The sequence below is a fragment of the Hoplias malabaricus genome, chromosome X2 (assembly GCF_029633855.1).
Source record: "Hoplias malabaricus isolate fHopMal1 chromosome X2, fHopMal1.hap1, whole genome shotgun sequence".
NCBI classification, from domain to species: domain Eukaryota; kingdom Metazoa; phylum Chordata; class Actinopteri; order Characiformes; family Erythrinidae; genus Hoplias; species Hoplias malabaricus.
The window spans coordinates 22831058-22850437 of NC_089819.1; the positions used below are offsets into that span (position 1 = coordinate 22831058).

Below are 19380 nucleotides of genomic sequence, written 5' to 3' on the forward strand. Positions count from 1 at the left end.
CACACCTATGGACACTTTCGAGTCGCCAATCCACCTGCAACGTGTGTTTTTGGACTGTGGGAGGAAACCGGAGCACCCGGAGGAAACCCACGCGGACACGGGGAGAACACACCAACTCCTCACAGACAGTCACCCGGAGCGGGAATCGAACCCACAACCTCCAGGCCCCTGGAGCTGTGTGACTGCGACACCTACCTGCTGCGCCACCATGCCGCCACGGGATGATAATAAGTCTCTTTATTGTAATTACGGTGTGGAGCTCAGGAGCATCTAGAGGAGTATAAATCCAGGCAGCATTGGGCTGTGTGTGGCAGAATACCATAAACTCCTCACAGAGTTTCTAACGTAAAGTGTCCCCAGATGTGGAGAAGCTGTTACTTCAGCAAAGCGGGTATATGAAATGATTAGCCCGTATTATTGTTTATTCAAACTCTCAGACTTTTCCACTTCAGTTTGGTTAAAGTAGCTGTAGCTTATGCAATTTTGATGGCGTTTACTCCGGCAGACTTGTGGTGTTGCCTCTGGGGGAGGTTTGGGGTCGAGTCAGTTTAGTGCTGGATCATCTTCCCAGCATTTCCACTGCTTCTCTGCAAGCTGTTCTGAGCTTGTGTCGTTCTTATTTACTGCATAAAAAGAACATTCATTCATTCATTATCTGTAGCCGCTTATCCAATTCAGGGTCGCGGGGGGTCCAGAGCATACCTGGAATCATTGGATGCAAGGCGGGAATGCACACTGGAGGGGGCGCCAGTCCTTCACAGGGCAACACACACACACACACATTCATTCACACACTCACGGACACTTTTGAGTCACCAATCCACCTAACAACGTGTGTTTTTGGACTGTGGGAGGAAACCGGAGCACCTGGAGGAAACCCACGCAGACACAGGGAGAACACACCAAACTCCTCACAGACAGTCACCCGGAGGAAACCCAGGCAGACACAGGGAGAACACACCACACTCCTCACAGACAGTCACCCAGAGGAAACCCACGCAGACACAGGGAGAACACACCACACTCCTCACCGACAGTCACCTGGAGGAAACCCACGCAGACACAGGGAGAACACACCACACTCCTCACAGACAGTCACCCAGAGGAAACCCACGCAGACACATAGAGAACACACCACACTCCTCACAGACAGTCACCCGGAGGAAACCCACGCAGACACAGGGAGAACACAACACACTCCTCACAGACAGTCACCCAGAGGAAACCCACACAGACACAGGGAGAACACACCACACTCCTCACAGACAGTCACCCGGAGGAAACCCATGCGAACACGGGAAGAACACACCAACTCCTTACAACGGGAAGAACTCCAACTCCTCACAGACAGTCACCCGGAGGAAACCCATGCGAACACGGGAAGAACACACCAACTCCTTACAACGGGAAGAACACACTAACTCCTCACAGACAGTCACCCGGAGTGGGAATCGAACCCACAACCCCCAGGTCCCTGGAACTGTGTGACTGCGACACTAACCTGCTGCACCACCGTGCCACCCATAAAAAGAACATGAGTTGTGAAATTAACTTCAGCTCCTGTCACAGCATTATTTGAACTGGGGGGGCTTTCGTTACTTCTGAGCTTTAATGTTGTTTAACACTAAATTTGGTTGACAGCCAGATTTGACCCTCAGACCAAGGATTTGTTTCCTGATAACAGTTAATCTTAGTCATTTATGAAAGAGTCAACTAAGAATTCCACATTTAGGGGTGTCTCGTTAAATAAGCAAAAACCCAAAATGTATTTACCTTAATTTACACTTGCAGTTCATGCACTCTGAAAATAAGATACAATGTTTTTTATAAATATGTACATTATACCCTAAAGGTACATTACATTCTCTTCTCTAGAGGGAGAAGTGAATATTCATTCATTCATTCATTCATTCATTATCCAATTCAGCGGTGGGTCCAGAGCCTACCCGGAATAATTGGGCGCAAAGCGGGAACACCCCCTGGAGGGGGCGCCAGACACACACACACTCAGAAGTTAATATTTCATTCATTCATTCATTATCTGTAACCCTTATCCAGTTCAGGGTCACGGTGGGTCCAGAGCCTACCTGGAATCATTGGGCGCAAGGCGGGAATACACCCTGGAGGGGGCGAAGTGAATATTTGTAATGTTATATTATAGAAATGTGTCAAATAAAAGAACATATTTTGGAGATGAAATGGGGCGATTAAAATCAACACAACATTAAAATCTTCCATTAATGTAGAATACATTCCGCAGTCAAAGATACTGAATATTTATCCTGAAGTAAATGTGTAGCCTGCCACCACAGTGCCAGTTTTTCTCCACCTGTCACATATTAAACCTATAAATTGGCACACATTTAACTCTTCATGTGTCAGTCCAGAAAAACTGCAAACAGAGTGTTACCCGTCAGCAGTTCAGCAGATAAAGAGAAAAGGCAGAAATGGGAAGAGATTGTACAGCCACTGTGTTCATAAACATTTTATTGTCAGGCTCTGTCTTTGTTATTTGTGTAAATGGTTGATCAGTGTGACTGTTTAAGTGATAAGCTTATAGGCCAGTTATAGGCCAATACTCGTCATTTTAAGAATGTTCTTAAAATAGGTTCTGAATGAAAATAAAACTGTAATTATTAGCCAAATTAGCTTCATTGCAGCTCAACTTTTGACTCCAAACTTGTCTGGAGTGATTTACTGTGTTTGGCCAAAGGGGGAAATCATGCAAATTATTGCTTTAATAAAACAGAGAGGACACTGAATCCTTCTCTCTCACTGTCTCACACACTCCATCAACTGATACCAGTCTCTCTCAGCAGCAGCTCTCCTCTCTTCTAGTCATGTCAGCGAGCTGTCAGAAAGCTGATGAGTAAACATCGTCTAGGTGGGCTGTAGGGAGGAAATTGCTTCACCTTGTCATCCACTGAAAATATGACAGTGCCACTCCAAGCGCACTAAATCTCTTCAGACATGTTGGGCTCAATCACTCGGATGCTGCCAAAGAAACTTTGAATTTTCTTTGGCTGCCATGATTGGGAATGGCACAAAGTGTATGAAGGTTTATTGACTTCAGTGTAGAAACAGTGCTTTTTAAATGTCTTAATGGAGTGGTTAAAATATCTTTTTGCGGTGTGGTTTCAGGTGGTCACTGCAGCTCCTCAAAAATTTAAGATTGATATAATGCCTGTTGATGATGGGACGCCTCGCATTGTCACTAACCTGGGCCTTCAGTGGCTGGAATACATGGACAACAAGGTGAGAACACATGTATTTTTCTTAAATCAACACCTGGAAAGAAAACATCTGTAATTTTAGGATATGGTCATGCTATAATTTATTGAACAATGCTGCCCCCAACTGGCTAGATCTGGACACGGCCGCAAAGTGATACTGATATTTTCAAAGGTGTGTAGACACCCTTTCTGATTAGTGAATTCAGTCCTTCACAAGGCGACACACACACATTCACTCACATACTCACCATGTAACTTCTATTTTATTTTAAATTGTTTTTCAGGCCACAAACCTGATCACAAAGAAGGAGCTGCTGACTATCGACCCTGACACAGACGACGGTCAGCTGACCTATGAGATCACAACCAAACCCAAACATGGCTATCTGGAGAGCAAACTCAAACCAGGAACCCCTGTAACCTCCTTTGCACAAGGTACTGCTCATATCCTTGCAAGTGTGGGTCATTATTTTATTAATAAGTGCAAAACATATATAAAATATAAAATAGTTTTTAAAGGGCTATGTAGTAAATAGAACGTGGCACGGTGGCGCAGCAGGTTAGTGCCGCAGTCACACAGCTCCAGGGGAACTGGAGGTTGTGGGTTCGATTCTCGCTCCCGGTCTGTGACTGTCTGTGAGGAGTTTGGTGTGTTCTCCCTGTGTCTGCGTGGGCTTCCTCTGGGTGACTGTCTGTGAGGAGTGTGGTGTGTTCTCCCTGTGTCTGCGTGGGTTTCCTCCGGGTGACTGTCTGTGAGGAGTGTGTTGTGTTCTCTCTGTGTCTGCGTGGGTTTCCTCCGGGTGACTGTCTGTGAGGAGTGTGGTGTGTTCTCCCTGTGTCTGCGTGGGTTTCCTCCGGGTGACTGTCTGTGAGGAGTGTGGTGTGTTCTCCCAGTGTCTGCGTGGGTTCCCTCCGGGTGACTGTCTGTGAGGAGTGTGGTGTGTTCTCCCTGTGTCTGTGTGGGTTTCCTCCGGGTGACTGTCTGTGAGGAGTGTGGTGTGTTCTCCCTGTGTCTGCGTCGGTTTCCTCCGGGTGACTGTCTGTGAGGAGTGTGTTGTGTTCTCCCTGTGTCTGCGTGGGTTTCCTCCGGGTGACTGTCTGTGAGGAGTGTGGTGTGTTCTCCCTGTGTCTGCGTCGGTTTCCTCCGGGTGACTGTCTATGAGGAGTGTGGTGTGTTCTCTCTGTGTCTGCGTGGGTTTCCTCCGGGTGCTCCGCTTTCCTCCCACAGTCCAAAAACACACGTTGGTAGGTGGATAGGTAGGTGGATAGGTAGGCTCTGGACCCACTGCAACACTGAATTGGATAAGCGCTTACAGATAATGAATGAATGAATAAGTAGTAAATATTACATTTTTTAGGATCATTGACCCCTTTAAGCTCTTGGTCTGTGGGCCCACATTTTAATTTTTCAAAACTAATTAAAAAAAAATACTTTCATCAAATGTTTCACAGCAGTAGTTAAATATGTTATTATTAAGCTACAGTTCAGTCATTTATATCATTTATCATGAATTGCTCCCACTTTGTATAGTCCCCAGACCCAATTACTTTTCATTATTCTATTTATTAATAAAGTACCTGATGAAGCAAAGGATTGGGTTTAGGTTTGGTTTTGATTAATGTTAGCATTAAATTGAAGTAAAGTTATGTGAAAAAGTCAGTGACAATCTATCTCATTCATTCATTCATTCATTCATTCATTATCTGTAACACTTATCCAGTTCAGGGTCGCGGTGGGTCCAGATCCTACGTGGAGTCATTGAGCGCAAGGCAGGAATACACCCTGGAGGGGGCGGCAGTCCTTCACAGGGCAACACACAGACACACACATTCACACCTATGGACACTTTTGAGTCGCTAATCCTCCTACCAACGTGTGTTTTTGGACTGTGGGAGGAAACCGGAGCACCTGGAGGAAACCACGCTCCTGGAGCTGTGTGACTGTGACACTACCTGCTGCACCACTGTGCCGCCCAGTGACCATCTAATAACCTGTAAACATTTACAGTGAACCATCCGTATATAATGGGATTGAGTACCTTAGTCTATTCAGATTAATTAACTGACATTTTAACTTGTCCTACAGCGGATATAAACCTTGGCCTCATCCGCTACGTTCTGAATGAGGAGGGCTTCCAGGAGACCATGGACAACTTTAAGTTTCTGGTTAAGGACAGCAAGCCCAACATCGTCAGTGACAACGTCTTCCACATTCAGTGGTCCCTCATCAACTTTGAACACAGCAGGTGGGTGTCTCTGATGCCTCCATATTGTAAAGGTCTAGTGTATCTGTTAGCAGATATGTATGTACTCTCACATCCTAAAAACCTCCTGAAAAAGTGTTAAAAAATGGCTGGAGATAAGCATGTCGATTGGAGTGATTTTAAGCTGGTTATTAGTAATTAATATAATTAATGTATTCAACATTGTTTTTGTATATAGTCCTTTCTCAATATTCGCATTGTTTACATGATTCTCTTTAGTGGAAATACACCATTTAATGGAATCATACAAATGGTAGGTGTTTGCCAGAAATGTAAATGACCAAACATTAGTATTGTGGCTTCCTTTTTTTAAAATTTACATATTTGTTTTTTTTAAACTGGTTAAACACTCTTCTGTAATAATACAAATAATAGTGTCTAATTATATATGTCAGAGTAATTAAAATGTGTAATTGTTTGCGTGTGCAGTTATAATGTGAGTGAGAAGGCAGGTACTGTCGCGGTTACAGTGAAGAGGACAGGGAATCTCAACCAGTACTCTATCGTACTGTGTCGAACAGAGCAGGGCACGGCTACCTCCACCTCCACCGCCAGCTCTCGCCCTGGACCACACGACTATGTGGAGCATGCTGGACAGGTACAGAGTCATTAGAAGTGATTTTTTATTACAGAAGGTGTAAAGGGGAGGTTGCTGATGCAGTGCTAGGAGACTAACTTTGAAACAGTGGTTAAAAAACTATCATAACTGTCGGGATCGTGGGGCGGACTGACGGAGGCGGATGCACTTGCTAAAACACAGTAACTTTTATTTACAACACAAGATGATAATACAAAAACAGACTGGGATAACTAGAGAGAATACTTAAACAAAGAAAGACTGAGACAGAGAGACTTGGACAGAGAGAGGGAACTGGACTGAGAAACCTAGGTAGAGGGAGCTAAACATACAGAGAGAGAAACAGACTAATCTTAGACATAAAGCTAAATAGACACCTGGACAGCGAGAACTAAACAAACATAGAAAGCTAAACAGACTAAACTTGAACATAGACATAAACAGAGTAAACACACAAACAGATAAAAGACAAAAGAGATACAAAGACTGACTTGGAGGGCATGAGAGATAGACAAGATAGACAGACTGGAGAGCACAAAACAAAGGTGGAATGTCCAGCAAGGAAGTACAGAGACAAGGGAACTTAAATACATTACGCAGACAAGAGACACCTGGAACAGATAACGAGGGGGCAGGATGACAAATGACACTGACGAGGAGGAGGAACAAAGGCGGGACATGGGCGGAGACATGGACAATGACAAACAGAGCACATGGCAGGGAAAACAGACATGACAGGACAAGGGCGTGACAATAACGTAAATGTTAGTTGCACACTGATATATTTTTATATATAATCCTATAATCCTTTAACATTTAAATACCCTTCAGCTATGAACAGTGTTTTGTTCTGATCTGGTTCTCCAGGTTCAGTTTGATGAGCGTGAGGACACCAAGGTGTGCACCATTGTGATCAATGATGACAATTACTTTGAGAACATTGAGAGTTTCACTGTGGAGCTCAGCATGCCTGTGTATGCTCTTCTGGGACAAGTGACCCGTGCCAAGGTCAACATCAACGACACAGAGGATGAGCCTACACTACAGTTTGACAAGAAAACCTACCATGTCAATGAGAGCACAGGCTTCATCTTCGCTCCCATTGAGAGGAGAGGTCAGTGGTGTTCTGTTATGACCTGTACATCAAACAATATCAGATCTCTAATAGATTTTTAAATATTTAAGATAGATTTATACATGTATGAAATACATGGCTTAAAACCTTTATCATTTTTTCCCCTCTGCCTCTCAGGAGATACGAGCAGCACAGTGTCAGCTCTGTGTTACACTGTTCCTCGATCAGCTCGGGGCAGCAGTCTTCATGCTCTGGAGTCCGGCTCTGACTATAAAAGCAGAGGCATGACTGGAGATAACAGGGTGATCTTTGGGCCAGGTGTCAGCATGTCCACCTGTGATGTGAAGTTGATCGATGACAGTGAGTATGAGCTGTCCGAGGAGTTTGAGCTGGTTCTGTCAGACGCCTCGGACAATGCTCGGATGGGAGACATCACCATAGCCAAAGTCGTTATCGACGGCCCCAACGATGCCTCCACAGTGTTCCTCGGAAACGCATCGTTTACCTTCAGCGAGGACGCAGGTCTGTAGTTCAGAGAGATTTCTTAGCTTTACTTTAATCACACCTCAGATTTATATTTTGCAAATGAAGATCTGAGCATGAGTGTGTTTTTCAGAATGAAATAAGAGTTCTGTTACTTAAACATGGTCTAAAAGTTCTGAACCTGCTCATCCAACATTTCTTCTGAAATTAAGAGTATTAAAGTAGTTTGATCTTATTTACTACTAAGCTATGGGGATTATTGCAATGAGCCATGACTCCAGTGAGGTCATTTACTTTGTCCTCATTTTGCTACAGTTGGAACATACAGGGGTTAGACAATGAAACTGAAACACCTGTCATTGTAGTGTGGGAGGTTTCATGGCTAAATTGGAGCAGCCTGGTGTCCAATCTTCATTAACTGCACATTGCACCAGTAAGACCATGTGCATCCAATGTTTCAAACATTGTGTCCTGAAGGCGGTGCCGTGTATCAGGACGACAATGCACCAATACACAGCAAGACTGGTGAAAGATTGGTTTGATGAACATGAAAGTGAAGTTGAACATCCCCCATGGCCTGCACAGTCACCAGATCTAAATATTATTGAGCCACTTTGGGGTGTTTTGGAGGAGTGAGTCAGGAAACGTTTTCCTCCACCAGCATCACGTAGTGACCTGGCCACTATCCTGCAAGAAGAATGGCTTCAAATCCCTCTGACCACTGTGCAGGACTTGTATATGTCATTCCCAAGACGAACTAATAAATTATTGTGGTCTAAAACCAGGTGTTTCACTTTCATTCTCCAACCCCTGTAATTGATTTGTTTCTCTAGCCTACTGTTGCCTGCTAATCTTATGTTTGTGTCCTCCGCAGGCACTATTGAGATCCCTGTGTTGCGACAGGGCAGTGACCTCTCCTCTGTGGCCTCAGTGTGGTGTGCCACGCGTCCGGCTGATCAGGACTCTGCCACACCTGGAGTGGACTACATCCCCAGCTCCAAGAAAGTAGAGTTCAGACCTGGCAAGACAGAAGAGGTATGATGTAAACTTGAAAATGCTCTGAAAATCATGATTCATAAAAATGTGTATCCCTTAGGTTTCCCTTCATCGTGTCCCTTCCACAAGTTAGCTGCAGTTTTAAAGGGAAAAGTGATTCTGCAGGTGCACTCTTATTGCAGTAACACTGACTCTGAATTATATTTTATTACAGTGAAGGTAAAGGGGCAGTGATACTTAGATAACAACTTACAGTCCTTCATTACACCTGGCATGACCACACGTTTTAACACCTATTCCAGTTATTGTGATTTCCAGCTTTGTAGTAAAGCTCACATAACCCTTATGACAGGTGTGTCATTTCTTCTGCCGTTATGCTGTGACATAAAAACGTTTTTTCAACCAGTCTTTGATTATGTAGCACTGATACGAAGAGGACTTGTTCCCACATTATTTGGAATAATGAAAAAACACTTTTCTAAACCCGTGTATCCCTCTTTTTCTAGACATGTAGTTTGACCATAATGGATGACATCCAGAACCCCACCATCGAAGGGAAGGAGTCCTTCATTGTTTTCCTCAGCTCTCCAAGTGGTGCTGTGCTTACAGACCCATACGAAGCTTCAGTTTATATCACTGACACCACCCAAGACAGTAAGTGCAGAGTGAAATGTAATGTTGCTGTTTAGTGTTGTAGCAGAGTAATTCTTAACCTCGTGTTTCTCCCACCAGTTCCCAGTATGCAGTTTGACAAGGTGACGTATACGGTGAAGGAGAAGGAAGGAGTCCTGAACATCCCCGTCTTCAGGACTGGAGATCTCACCTACAAATCCTCCGTCCGCTGCTTCACTCGCACTATGTCTGCTATGGTTATGGATGACTTTGAAGAGAGGAGGAATGCAGACGTCTCTCGGATTGTCTTTCTCAAAGGGGAAAAGGTGATCTTTCCTCTTGATCTCTGGCTACAGATGGTTATCTATTAGTCCATGCTTTAGTCATTTTCAGTCATAAAGTTTAAAGAAGGAATAAATGTATAGCCATGTTTAGTTTGAGATTAATTATGTAAGAGCTGTAAAAAGATAACCATCTTTAAAGATAGTATGGTAACTCTTTACAGAAACGGTATGTACATGCAACATTCGTGGCATATTCTGGAACTGTAGTGGAACAAACAGTAAATAATTAGATTTATATAAGTGTATAGAAACTGTAATTAAATAACTATAATTAATGAGAAACCAGTGTAGTTCAACACACTACAGGGTGGGCCATTTATATGGATACACCTTAATAAAATGGGAATGGTTGGTGATATTAACTTCCTGTTTGTGGCACATTAGTATATGGGAGGGGGGAAACTTTTCAAGATGGGTGGTGACCATGGTGGCCATTTTGAAGTCGGCCATTTTGGATCCAACTTTTGTTTTTTCAGTCAGAAGAGGGTCTTAATGTTTTAACGTAACTTTATTCTTTCATGAGTTATTTACAAGTTTCTGACCACTTATAAAATGTGTTCAAAGTGCTGCCCATTGTGTTGGATTTTCAATGCAACCCTCTTCTCCAACTCTTCACACACTGATAGCAACACCGCAGGAGAAATGCTAGCACAGGCTTCCATTATCCGTAGTTTCAGGTGCTGCACATCTTGATGGTATGGTGTGGTATATGGGGTACAAAGATAATGGGGCCATTCTTCATCAATGGAAACCTCAAGGCCACTGGATATGCGAAATTGCTACGTGATGATGTGTTTTCCTCTTTATGCACTAAAGTTGTCACGTTCCATAAAGTTTTCCAGCAAGATGGTGCACCACCACATTATGGGTGTCAGGTCCGAGCATTCCTAGATGAACAGTTTCCTGGAAATGGATTGGTCGTTGTGATCCAGTCGGGCCCAAGGTCTCCCGATCTGACCCCCTTAGACTTTTATTTTTGGGGTCATCTGAAGGCAATTGTCTATGCTGTGAAGATACAAGAGGTACAGCACCTGAAACTACGGATACTGGAAGCCTGTGCTAGCATTTCTCCTGTGGTGTTGCTATTAGTGTGTGAAGAGTGGGAGAAGAGGGTTGCATTGACAATCCAACACAATGGGGAGCTCTTTGAACACATTTTATAAGTGGTCAGAAACTTGTAAATAACTCATGAAAGAATAAAGTTACGTTAAAATCAAGCACACCATTGTTTTCTTGTGAAATTCTCAATGAGTTTGATGTGTCACATGACCCTCTTCCGATTGAAAAAACAAAAGTTGGATCCAAAATGGCCGCCATGGTCACCACCCATCTTGAAAAGTTTCCCCCCTCCCATATACTAATGTGAAACAAACAGGAAGTTAATATCACCAACCATTCCCATTTTATTAAGGTGTATCCATATAAAAGGCCCACCCTGTATAATAAATTACATGTAGGTAACACAGTCTGTGATATAAAAAGCTTAATTAATGTATACTCCATGATGTACAAGCATGCATTAAAATCTAGTTTGGGAATAAACCGCCATGCTGCTAAAAACACAGCAAGGCTACAGAAGAGTTTTCCAAATTCACGTACTCCTGAACATAAGGTGAAGTAAACGGTAAAAATCACAGCTTGTTTTTTCTAGCCATTCCATTACGCACTTCATTCATTCATTCAACCATCCATTCCTCCATTCATTCATTAACAAATGTATTAAGGGATTCTTTAATATATGTGTAGTTACTAATACATTCACTCATTTTTCAGACTATGTTTCGTGTCATATTTTGTGTGTAGAGTAACAGATGGGATGTTCTCTGTCTGCAGGTGAAGAACTGCACGGTTTACATCAATGATGACTCAGTGTTTGAGCCTGAAGAGGAGTTCCAGGTTCACCTGGGAACACCACAGGGAGATCACTGGAGTGGAGCCATGATCGGGGTCAACGATATCGTCACTGTGACAATCACAAACGATGAGGATGGTGAGAGTTTTATTACAGATTGACGGATTGACAGATTGATGATTCTGTTCTTGTAAGGTTTTCTAAGTATACTATGGATATCAGCACCAGTGACCCAAATGTTTCAGTAAGATTAATAGGAGTCCCCGTATGGCAAGGATATCTACATTCAGATTGCAGGTAAAAGTGGGCCAAAGTTAACTTACTGCACAAATATTTTTGCCACTCTTGTGTTCTACTAGACGTATTTATTTTCCATAATACTATGTATATATTGTCAGAGATAAAGGACTGGGCTGGATGTATTTGGGAGTGAGCTACAATTTAAAGAAGAACAGTTATCCTGCAAATGTGATGATGCTAATTGGTCACCATCACTCGTCTTTTTCCCTGGAAGCTATGATTAAGACCACCATTGATCTTTAAGTTCACTTTTGCTACATTTTTTCATTATTTACTTTCCAGCTCCGACCATTGAGTTTGAACAAGCTTCTTACCAAGTGAGAGAGCCCTCTGGTCCAGATGGAATTGAGATTCTTAACATTAAAGTTATCCGTAAAGGAGACCTAGACCGGACTTCCAAGATCCGCTGCAGCACCAGGGATGGATCAGCCCAGTCTGGAGTGGACTACAACCCCAAGAGTCGGGTGCTCAAGTTCAGCCCTGGTTAGTAAAGTATAGTAAAATTGTTCCACAATGATAGCCGGGTATTTCTGCTCATTTAAAAGCATGTGCATGAAACTCTATAAATTTCGAGTCAGTATTGTGAGGTAATTTATTTCAGAACGACTGGTTTTAGCATCTGTTTCGTTTAAATGAGTATGAGCCACAGTTTAATTTAGCTCGCAAGCTCAGGAGCAAGGAGCGGAAGCTCTGGCTTTTTAGCCATTTTGGCTTGGTTCTTGGTCTTCTCCATGGAGAAGTAGAAGAAGAAGAGAGGAAAGACCTTTATTGATCCCCTTAGGGAAATTGTTGTTCTGCATTTAATCCATCCGTGATAGTGAGCACACAAACACACACTAGTAAGCAATTCTTCACACACACTAGAGGCAGTGAACACAAACACACACAACCGGAACAGGGTGCTGCCAGCCTCCTTGGCACTCAGGGAGCAGTTTGGGGGGTTAGGTGTCTTGCTCAATAGCAGGGGACTTAAACCGGCTCGCTTCTCTAACCTCAAGGCCATGTCTGCTTCATATTTAAATGGTGCTTTTACTTCTCTGCACTTCTTTTTTTGCACGTCTGTTTTGCTCCATACTGTGATTAGAGAAACTCAGATAAGGAGGCGGGACAACTCTAAATTTCTTCATTTTACCTCAGAAGCAGAGTAGAATCAGACAACTTGTGTTTTCTAACTTATGCAGCCCACAAAACTCTTATCCAGTGTGGATTGGTGAGCTCCAGATCTTGGAATAAATGTGCACATGCACTGAACAAATGATTATTTTTCATATCCTATCCCATTTAAAACAAGCAAAAACGAACCAGAATATAATTATGTAATTTCCTTTAAACAAATTCAATAGGAGAAATATTAGATACGCCACCTGGACCTGTTTCTTTTGTAGATGCAAACTGAAGGTGTGTCTATATTCTTGCCTTTTTAGGTGTGGACCACATTCTCTTTAAAGTGGAGATCTTGTCCAATGAGGAGCGAGAATGGCACGAGTCTTTCTCATTGGTTCTCGGTCCAGATGACCCAGTGGAAGCTGTGCTGGGGGAAGTCACCATGGCGACAGTCACTATTCTGGACCAGGAAGCTGCAGGGAGTCTTATCCTCCCCGCTCCTCCTATTGTAAGATCTGGTTTTGGAGATAGGAAAAAATAAAAATTCATTTGTATCATGTGTTTTTGTCCAAAGATGCACCATATAAACTGATTGCAAATGTATTTCATCATACTCATTATGAAATTAATAATTATATTTCAACAATACAGCTACACCAAATACTTCTACACCTTTATAAGGGTGAGTTCACTTTGAGAACTTCTGAGCCCTAAAGCTAGGTGTAATATAGTGGGTAATAGCACTGGGTAACACTGCTGACCTCAGGGTGGAACATGGGGTTCCACATGGCGCTCAGGTAAGCATTTCATGCTGTACCAGTAAGGGTCCTTAAGCAAAGTTCCTACCGTTACAACAGCCCATCTCTGTAGCTATAAAATATAGACTAAATAAATACAGCAATATGTGAATTGTATCCTTCGCTGTTATTGCAGGTAGTGTCGCTCTCAGACTATGACTATGTCCAGGAGGTGACAAAAGAGGGCAGTAAGAAATCTCCATCTCCAGGCTATCCTCTGGTCTGTGTGACACCTTGTGACCCCCACTACCCTAAATACTCAGTAATGAGGGGGCGCTGTGAGGAGGCAGGCATCAATCAAACTTCCATCCACTTCAGCTGGGAGGTGGCGGCCCCAACAGACACCAGCGGGGCCAGGTCCCCCTTCGAGACGGTCACAGATAACACACCTTATACAACCGTCAATCACATGGTTTGTATTTTATTTTTAGAAAATGTCACAGAATAAAATGTCTGATTTAAAATCTAGTTTACACAACGTTTCTGTTACACAAACGTTTATCATTAAGTCAAGACTTGTGTAATAGAACAGTATGTAATTGCTTATTATCAGATCAATGCATTTAAATGTAACCAATAGAAATGGTTCAAAATTGTTTACAAAATGTGTTCATTGCTTTGTAGTACTTTTATTTTTATTTTGCCTCATTGTTTCTTCAACATATTGCAGATTATGTAATATTTTCTATATTTCACTTATTCTCCAGATGTTGTCGATTGTTAGTACAACTTGGTTTTTAATGCAAGCTGTGATGAGTACAACTCTAAAATGATCACCTTATAAGCTGTTTGTGCGTACTGTTGTTGGTAATAATCACATGGTATTAATTAAAAATATTCTTCAAAGGTGCTGGACAGCATCTACTTCAGCCGGCGCTTCCATGTGCGTTGTGTGGCTCAGGCGAGGGATAAAGCCGGACACCTGGGGACGCCACTCAGAAGCAACATTGCCACCATTGGCACAGAGGGCTCTATATGCCATACTCCGGTGACCACTGGAACTGCCCGCGGCTTCCAGGCCCAGTCCTTCATCGCCACACTGAAATATCTAGACGTCAAACACAAAGAGCACCCCAACAGGTTTGTAGTAGTGAAGCTGTTAAAACATCCATATTCTAGGTGATGGTGTAGAAGTGCATACAATATTATTTTAAAATATCTAGTTAGGACACTATCTATCTATCGATCTATCTATGGTAGGAGGGAGACCTAGCTAAATTTCTGGCACAGGAAATTACTAAATTGAGGATAAAACAGATTAAAATCCATGTAATAATCCAAATCCAAAAATGGATTTGGACTATTGCATATTAAACATGGAAATTCATTTTAGTGGTAATCCTCAAGGGTCAATGATAATGTAGTAATCTAGTCATCTGATAGGATTCAGTAGCTTATTATATAACATTATCTCTAATATTCCCTGTAGGATTCACATCTCAGTGCAGATTCCTCATCAGGATGGGATGCTTCCTCTGGTGTCCACCATGCCCCTACACAACCTCCACTTCCTCCTCTCTGAGTCCATTTACCGCCAACAACACATCTGCTCCAACCTGGTCACTCTCAAAGACTTGCAGGGCATCTCTGGTGAGGAGCACTACCTCCAGGACTGTAGTCTGAACACTTACGTTCCCTTAGTCTGTTATCCTCAAAGAATTACCATCCATTAATTTTTGAAATATTCTCATCTGTTGATTAATTTTAGTCTGGTGCCTTATAATAACTCTTTTGTGTTCTCTTACAAGATCTGACAATACAGAACTACTATTATAATTCTTTTAATAGTAAAATACTTATTATTTTGACCTAGAAAATTCAAATGGCTTTATACAGGGTGGGCCATTTATATGGATCCAACACATCTCGTATCTTCACAGCATAGACAATTGCCTTCAAATGACCCCAAAGATAAAAGTCTAAGGGGGTCAGATCAGGAGACCTTGGGGGCCATTCAAATGGCCCATGACGACCAATCCACTTTCCAGGAAACTGTTCATCTAGGACACCATTGTTTTTCTTGTGAAATTCCCAAAAAGTTTGATGTGTCACATGACCCTCTTCCCATTGAAAAAACAAAAGTTGGATCCAAAATGGCCGACTTCAAAATGGCCACCATGGTCAAAACCCATCTTGAAAAGTTTCCCCCCTCCCTTATACTAATGTGCCACAAACAGGAAGTTAATATCACCAACCATTCCCATTTTATTAAGGTGTATCCATATAAATGGCCCGCCCTGTACTTCATTTGAAAGTGAATTGAATTTGATTAGTGAATTAGATTAGCTTTTCTGAGAAAGTTTTCTAGAGCTAGAGACTCCTCTGGAGAGCAGCATTCATGTCTCTTCCTCCCTCTAGAAACGGGCTTTCTGGATGATGTGTCATATGACAGTATATCTTTGGGCCCTGGATATGATCGACCTTATCAGTTCAACCCTAACATCCGAGAGGCCAGGACCATCCAGCTGTACAAACACCTGAACTTGAAGAGCTGCATCTGGACGTTTGACGCCTACTATGACATGACCGAGCTGATCGATGTGTGTGGAGGATCAGTCACCGCTGACTTCCAGGTGAGATTTGTGTTTAAACGTGAAACCACAGTTTAGATCTGGTGAAACATGGAGAACTTACATTAAACTGACACCGTATACAGATAATCAGTGTAATCCACATCACATGGCAGTGGTCTGATTGGTGTATTTGAGAATCTGTTGTGTTAGATGTAGCAGTTTATGTTGAGTGAGCTTAAGTGAAAGAGTGGGTGATTTGCTCCTGATTCGAATAGTGCTTTATAGAAGTAACTCCACCTGCTGAAGCTGATTAGTTTACGAAGGGTTCCTCTGGATGTAAATCTAATCGACATGTTCTTTCTGTTTCAGGTCAGAGACTCAGCTCAGTCCTTCCTCACAGTCCAGGTGCCTCTTTACGTGTCCTACATCTATGTGACGGCTCCTCGAGGCTGGGCCTCTCTCGAGCACCACACTGAGATGGAGTTTTCCTTCTTTTACGACACCGTGCTGTGGAGGACAGGTATGAGCCAGCACACAAAGCCTCGACTCAAACTAATCCAAACAGCCTGGTTAAAGAAAATAGAATGTTCCTGTTTTAGTTGTGAGTGAATAATATCACTTTCCATCAATTAATAGAAAATGAACTCCAGGCATTGTTCTTTTTGTACACTGTTCTTTTTGCAAAACACCACCTGGAGTTAATAATATTATAAGATTTATTTTGTTGTTGTTTTATTTGTTTTGGTTTGATTAGGATTAGGTTATGTGTCTCCTAATTAAAACTGGTTCTAACCACACTGAATTCAAATTATTAATTGGATATAAAAGTGTTCATGTTGAGTATTTTTATATGTACTTTGGTATGCAGGATTTAGCAGAATACATTTTTAACAGCATATTTTTATAATGGTCTCAGTGTCCATTGATCATTTACAAAACTTAATAGGATTAATCATGTTTAAATATTGTTAATATAGGTGTTTTATATTCAGTATTTCTGATCCAAAACCTATTAAACATATGAAACTAGAGCTCAAGGATCAGAAATCTTTTCTCTATTTTCCAAATTTGCCCTTTTCTTAGTGCATCTACAGGGGTTGGACAATGAAACTGAAACACCAGTCATTTTAGAGTGGGAGGTTTCATGGCTAAATTGGAGCAGCCTGGTGGCCAAACTTTGCACCAGTAAGACCATGTGCATCCAATGGTTCAAACATTGTGTCCTGAAGGCGGTGCCGTGTATCAGGACGACAATGCACCAATACACAGCAAGACTGGTGAAAGATTGGTTTGATGAACATGAAAGTGAAGTTGAACATCTCCCATGGCCTGCACAGTCACCAGATCTAAATATTATTGAGACACTTTGGGGTGTTTTGGAGGAGCGAGTCAGGAAACGTTTTCCTCCACCAGCATCACGTAGTGACCTGGCCACTATCCTGCAAGAAGAATGGCTTAAAATTCCTCTGACCACTGTGCAGGATTTGTATATGTCATTCCCAAGACGAACTGACGCTGTATTGGCCGCAAAAGGAGGCCCTACACCGTACTAATAAATTATTGTGGTCTAAAACCAGGTGTTTCACTTTTATTCTCCAACCCTTGTACACATACTGAAAATGTTGCAAAGTAAAGATGACTTAAATATAATGGAATAAATTCTTTTACTTGAAATTACTTGAAAGAAAAAGACAACAAAGTGCAGTAAACATTAATAAACGAAAGAAGGTCAGTATTATATGTGACGACCGTTTGCTTTATTTTGTAGGTACATAGGTACAGTTTATACAGTTTTCTAAAGAAATTAGATGGTAGTTTTACTGAGCGTCTTGGAGAATCTGCTACTGTTCTTTTAAGAAGTTGGATTGTCACACTTCTTTTTTTCTTTATTAATTATTTTGAATGTAATCTCTTTTTTAATAAGTTGCATTTTTGCAGACATACAATTATTATTATTATTATTTTTGTAACATTATTATTATTATTATTATTATTATTATTATTATTATTATTGGTAAAGTAAATCTAAAATGTTTTTGTACTGAATTCATAAAGTAAATATCTATAACAGAATTTGTACTCAAAAAAATAGGGTGCCTAAAACTTTTGCACAGTGCTGTACATTTCAGTAAATGATAAAAGACATTTCATCTCTGCTATATCTCTCTGTGTATATTCAACCTTAGGTACCAGTACGTCCAATCAATCATATTTCTTTTGTTCTTTTCAGGAATTCAGACGGACAGTGTGCTCTCAGCCAGACTCCAGATCATCCGCATCTTTATCAGAGAGGATGGACGACTCGTGATTGAGTTTAAGACGCATGCTAAATTCAGAGGTATGTTTTTATGACCACTTTCAGGAAGAATTAATCAGGCGCAAAATTTTATTCCATAATGTAATCAATCTTATTAATTAAGATGAACGTTTTGTTACTTATCGTTTATTAATGTTTAGATTTGTTGTAAACGTGTACTGATTGTAGAGGATTATACACAGATGTATATACTGAAAATATGAACTGGAAATATGAGTCTGTTATATTGTGTTGTGTTGAACTGTAGTGTGTTGTTATTATTCCATTTGATTAATTTTATTGTGAGTATCCTGTTTTTGTTTTGTGGCCAAACTCCCATCTGAAGTGTTGCCTACGTATGCTATACCACATAAATCCTCCTTTTTTGTGTTTTCCAGGCCAGTTTGTTCCTGAACACCACACACTTCCTGGACACAAGTCCCACCTTATGGCACCGGACCACCTGGGAGGTATCGACTTTGACTTGCAGCTGGTGTGGAGCGCACAGACATTTGACTCCCCCTATCAACTGTGGAGGGCCACTAGCTCTTATAGCAGGTACACCCATCAGTCCGGTCCCGTCCTGTTCGGTCACACAGGTGTGTCCTGTTGAGGCTGAGGCTGTATTTTTTTTTTCTCTTGTTTCTCCAGGAAAGACTACTCTGGAGAGTACACAGTGTTCCTGATCCCCTGCACAGTGCAGCCCACTCAGCCATGGATCGACCCAGGAGACAAACCCCTCTCCTGCACTGCACACGCTCCAGAAAAGTAGGTCATAATGTGATGTTTACAGCCAGTGCATAGGCTTTAATGAAGGAAAGGGCTGTTATACAACTTGAACTAATCTAAATTATATTTGAACTTAATTGGTAAACTGGACTTCTAAGAAGCTGACAAAACAAGAATCTGGTGAGGCATGTTGGCAGTAAAGGTA

General features: G+C 41.8%; 1 protein-coding gene across 1 annotated transcript in view; it reads left to right on the plus strand.

Annotated features, from left to right (window-relative positions):
- The window catches only part of LOC136677369 (extracellular matrix organizing protein FRAS1-like), a 177743-nt gene that overhangs the window by 154021 nt on the left and 4342 nt on the right, over nt 1–19380 (plus strand). The window contains exons 48-67 of the mRNA XM_066654892.1: nt 3142–3255; nt 3518–3668; nt 5320–5479; nt 5927–6095; nt 6942–7188; nt 7327–7671; nt 8507–8667; nt 9135–9282; nt 9361–9566; nt 11418–11574; nt 12019–12219; nt 13161–13348; nt 13774–14049; nt 14485–14717; nt 15067–15227; nt 15996–16210; nt 16520–16670; nt 18381–18488; nt 18845–19004; nt 19098–19214. Of these exons, the coding sequence (XP_066510989.1) occupies nt 3142–3255; nt 3518–3668; nt 5320–5479; nt 5927–6095; nt 6942–7188; nt 7327–7671; nt 8507–8667; nt 9135–9282; nt 9361–9566; nt 11418–11574; nt 12019–12219; nt 13161–13348; nt 13774–14049; nt 14485–14717; nt 15067–15227; nt 15996–16210; nt 16520–16670; nt 18381–18488; nt 18845–19004; nt 19098–19214 (3668 nt within the window). The remainder of the gene's footprint in view (nt 1–3141; nt 3256–3517; nt 3669–5319; nt 5480–5926; nt 6096–6941; nt 7189–7326; nt 7672–8506; nt 8668–9134; nt 9283–9360; nt 9567–11417; nt 11575–12018; nt 12220–13160; nt 13349–13773; nt 14050–14484; nt 14718–15066; nt 15228–15995; nt 16211–16519; nt 16671–18380; nt 18489–18844; nt 19005–19097; nt 19215–19380) is intronic.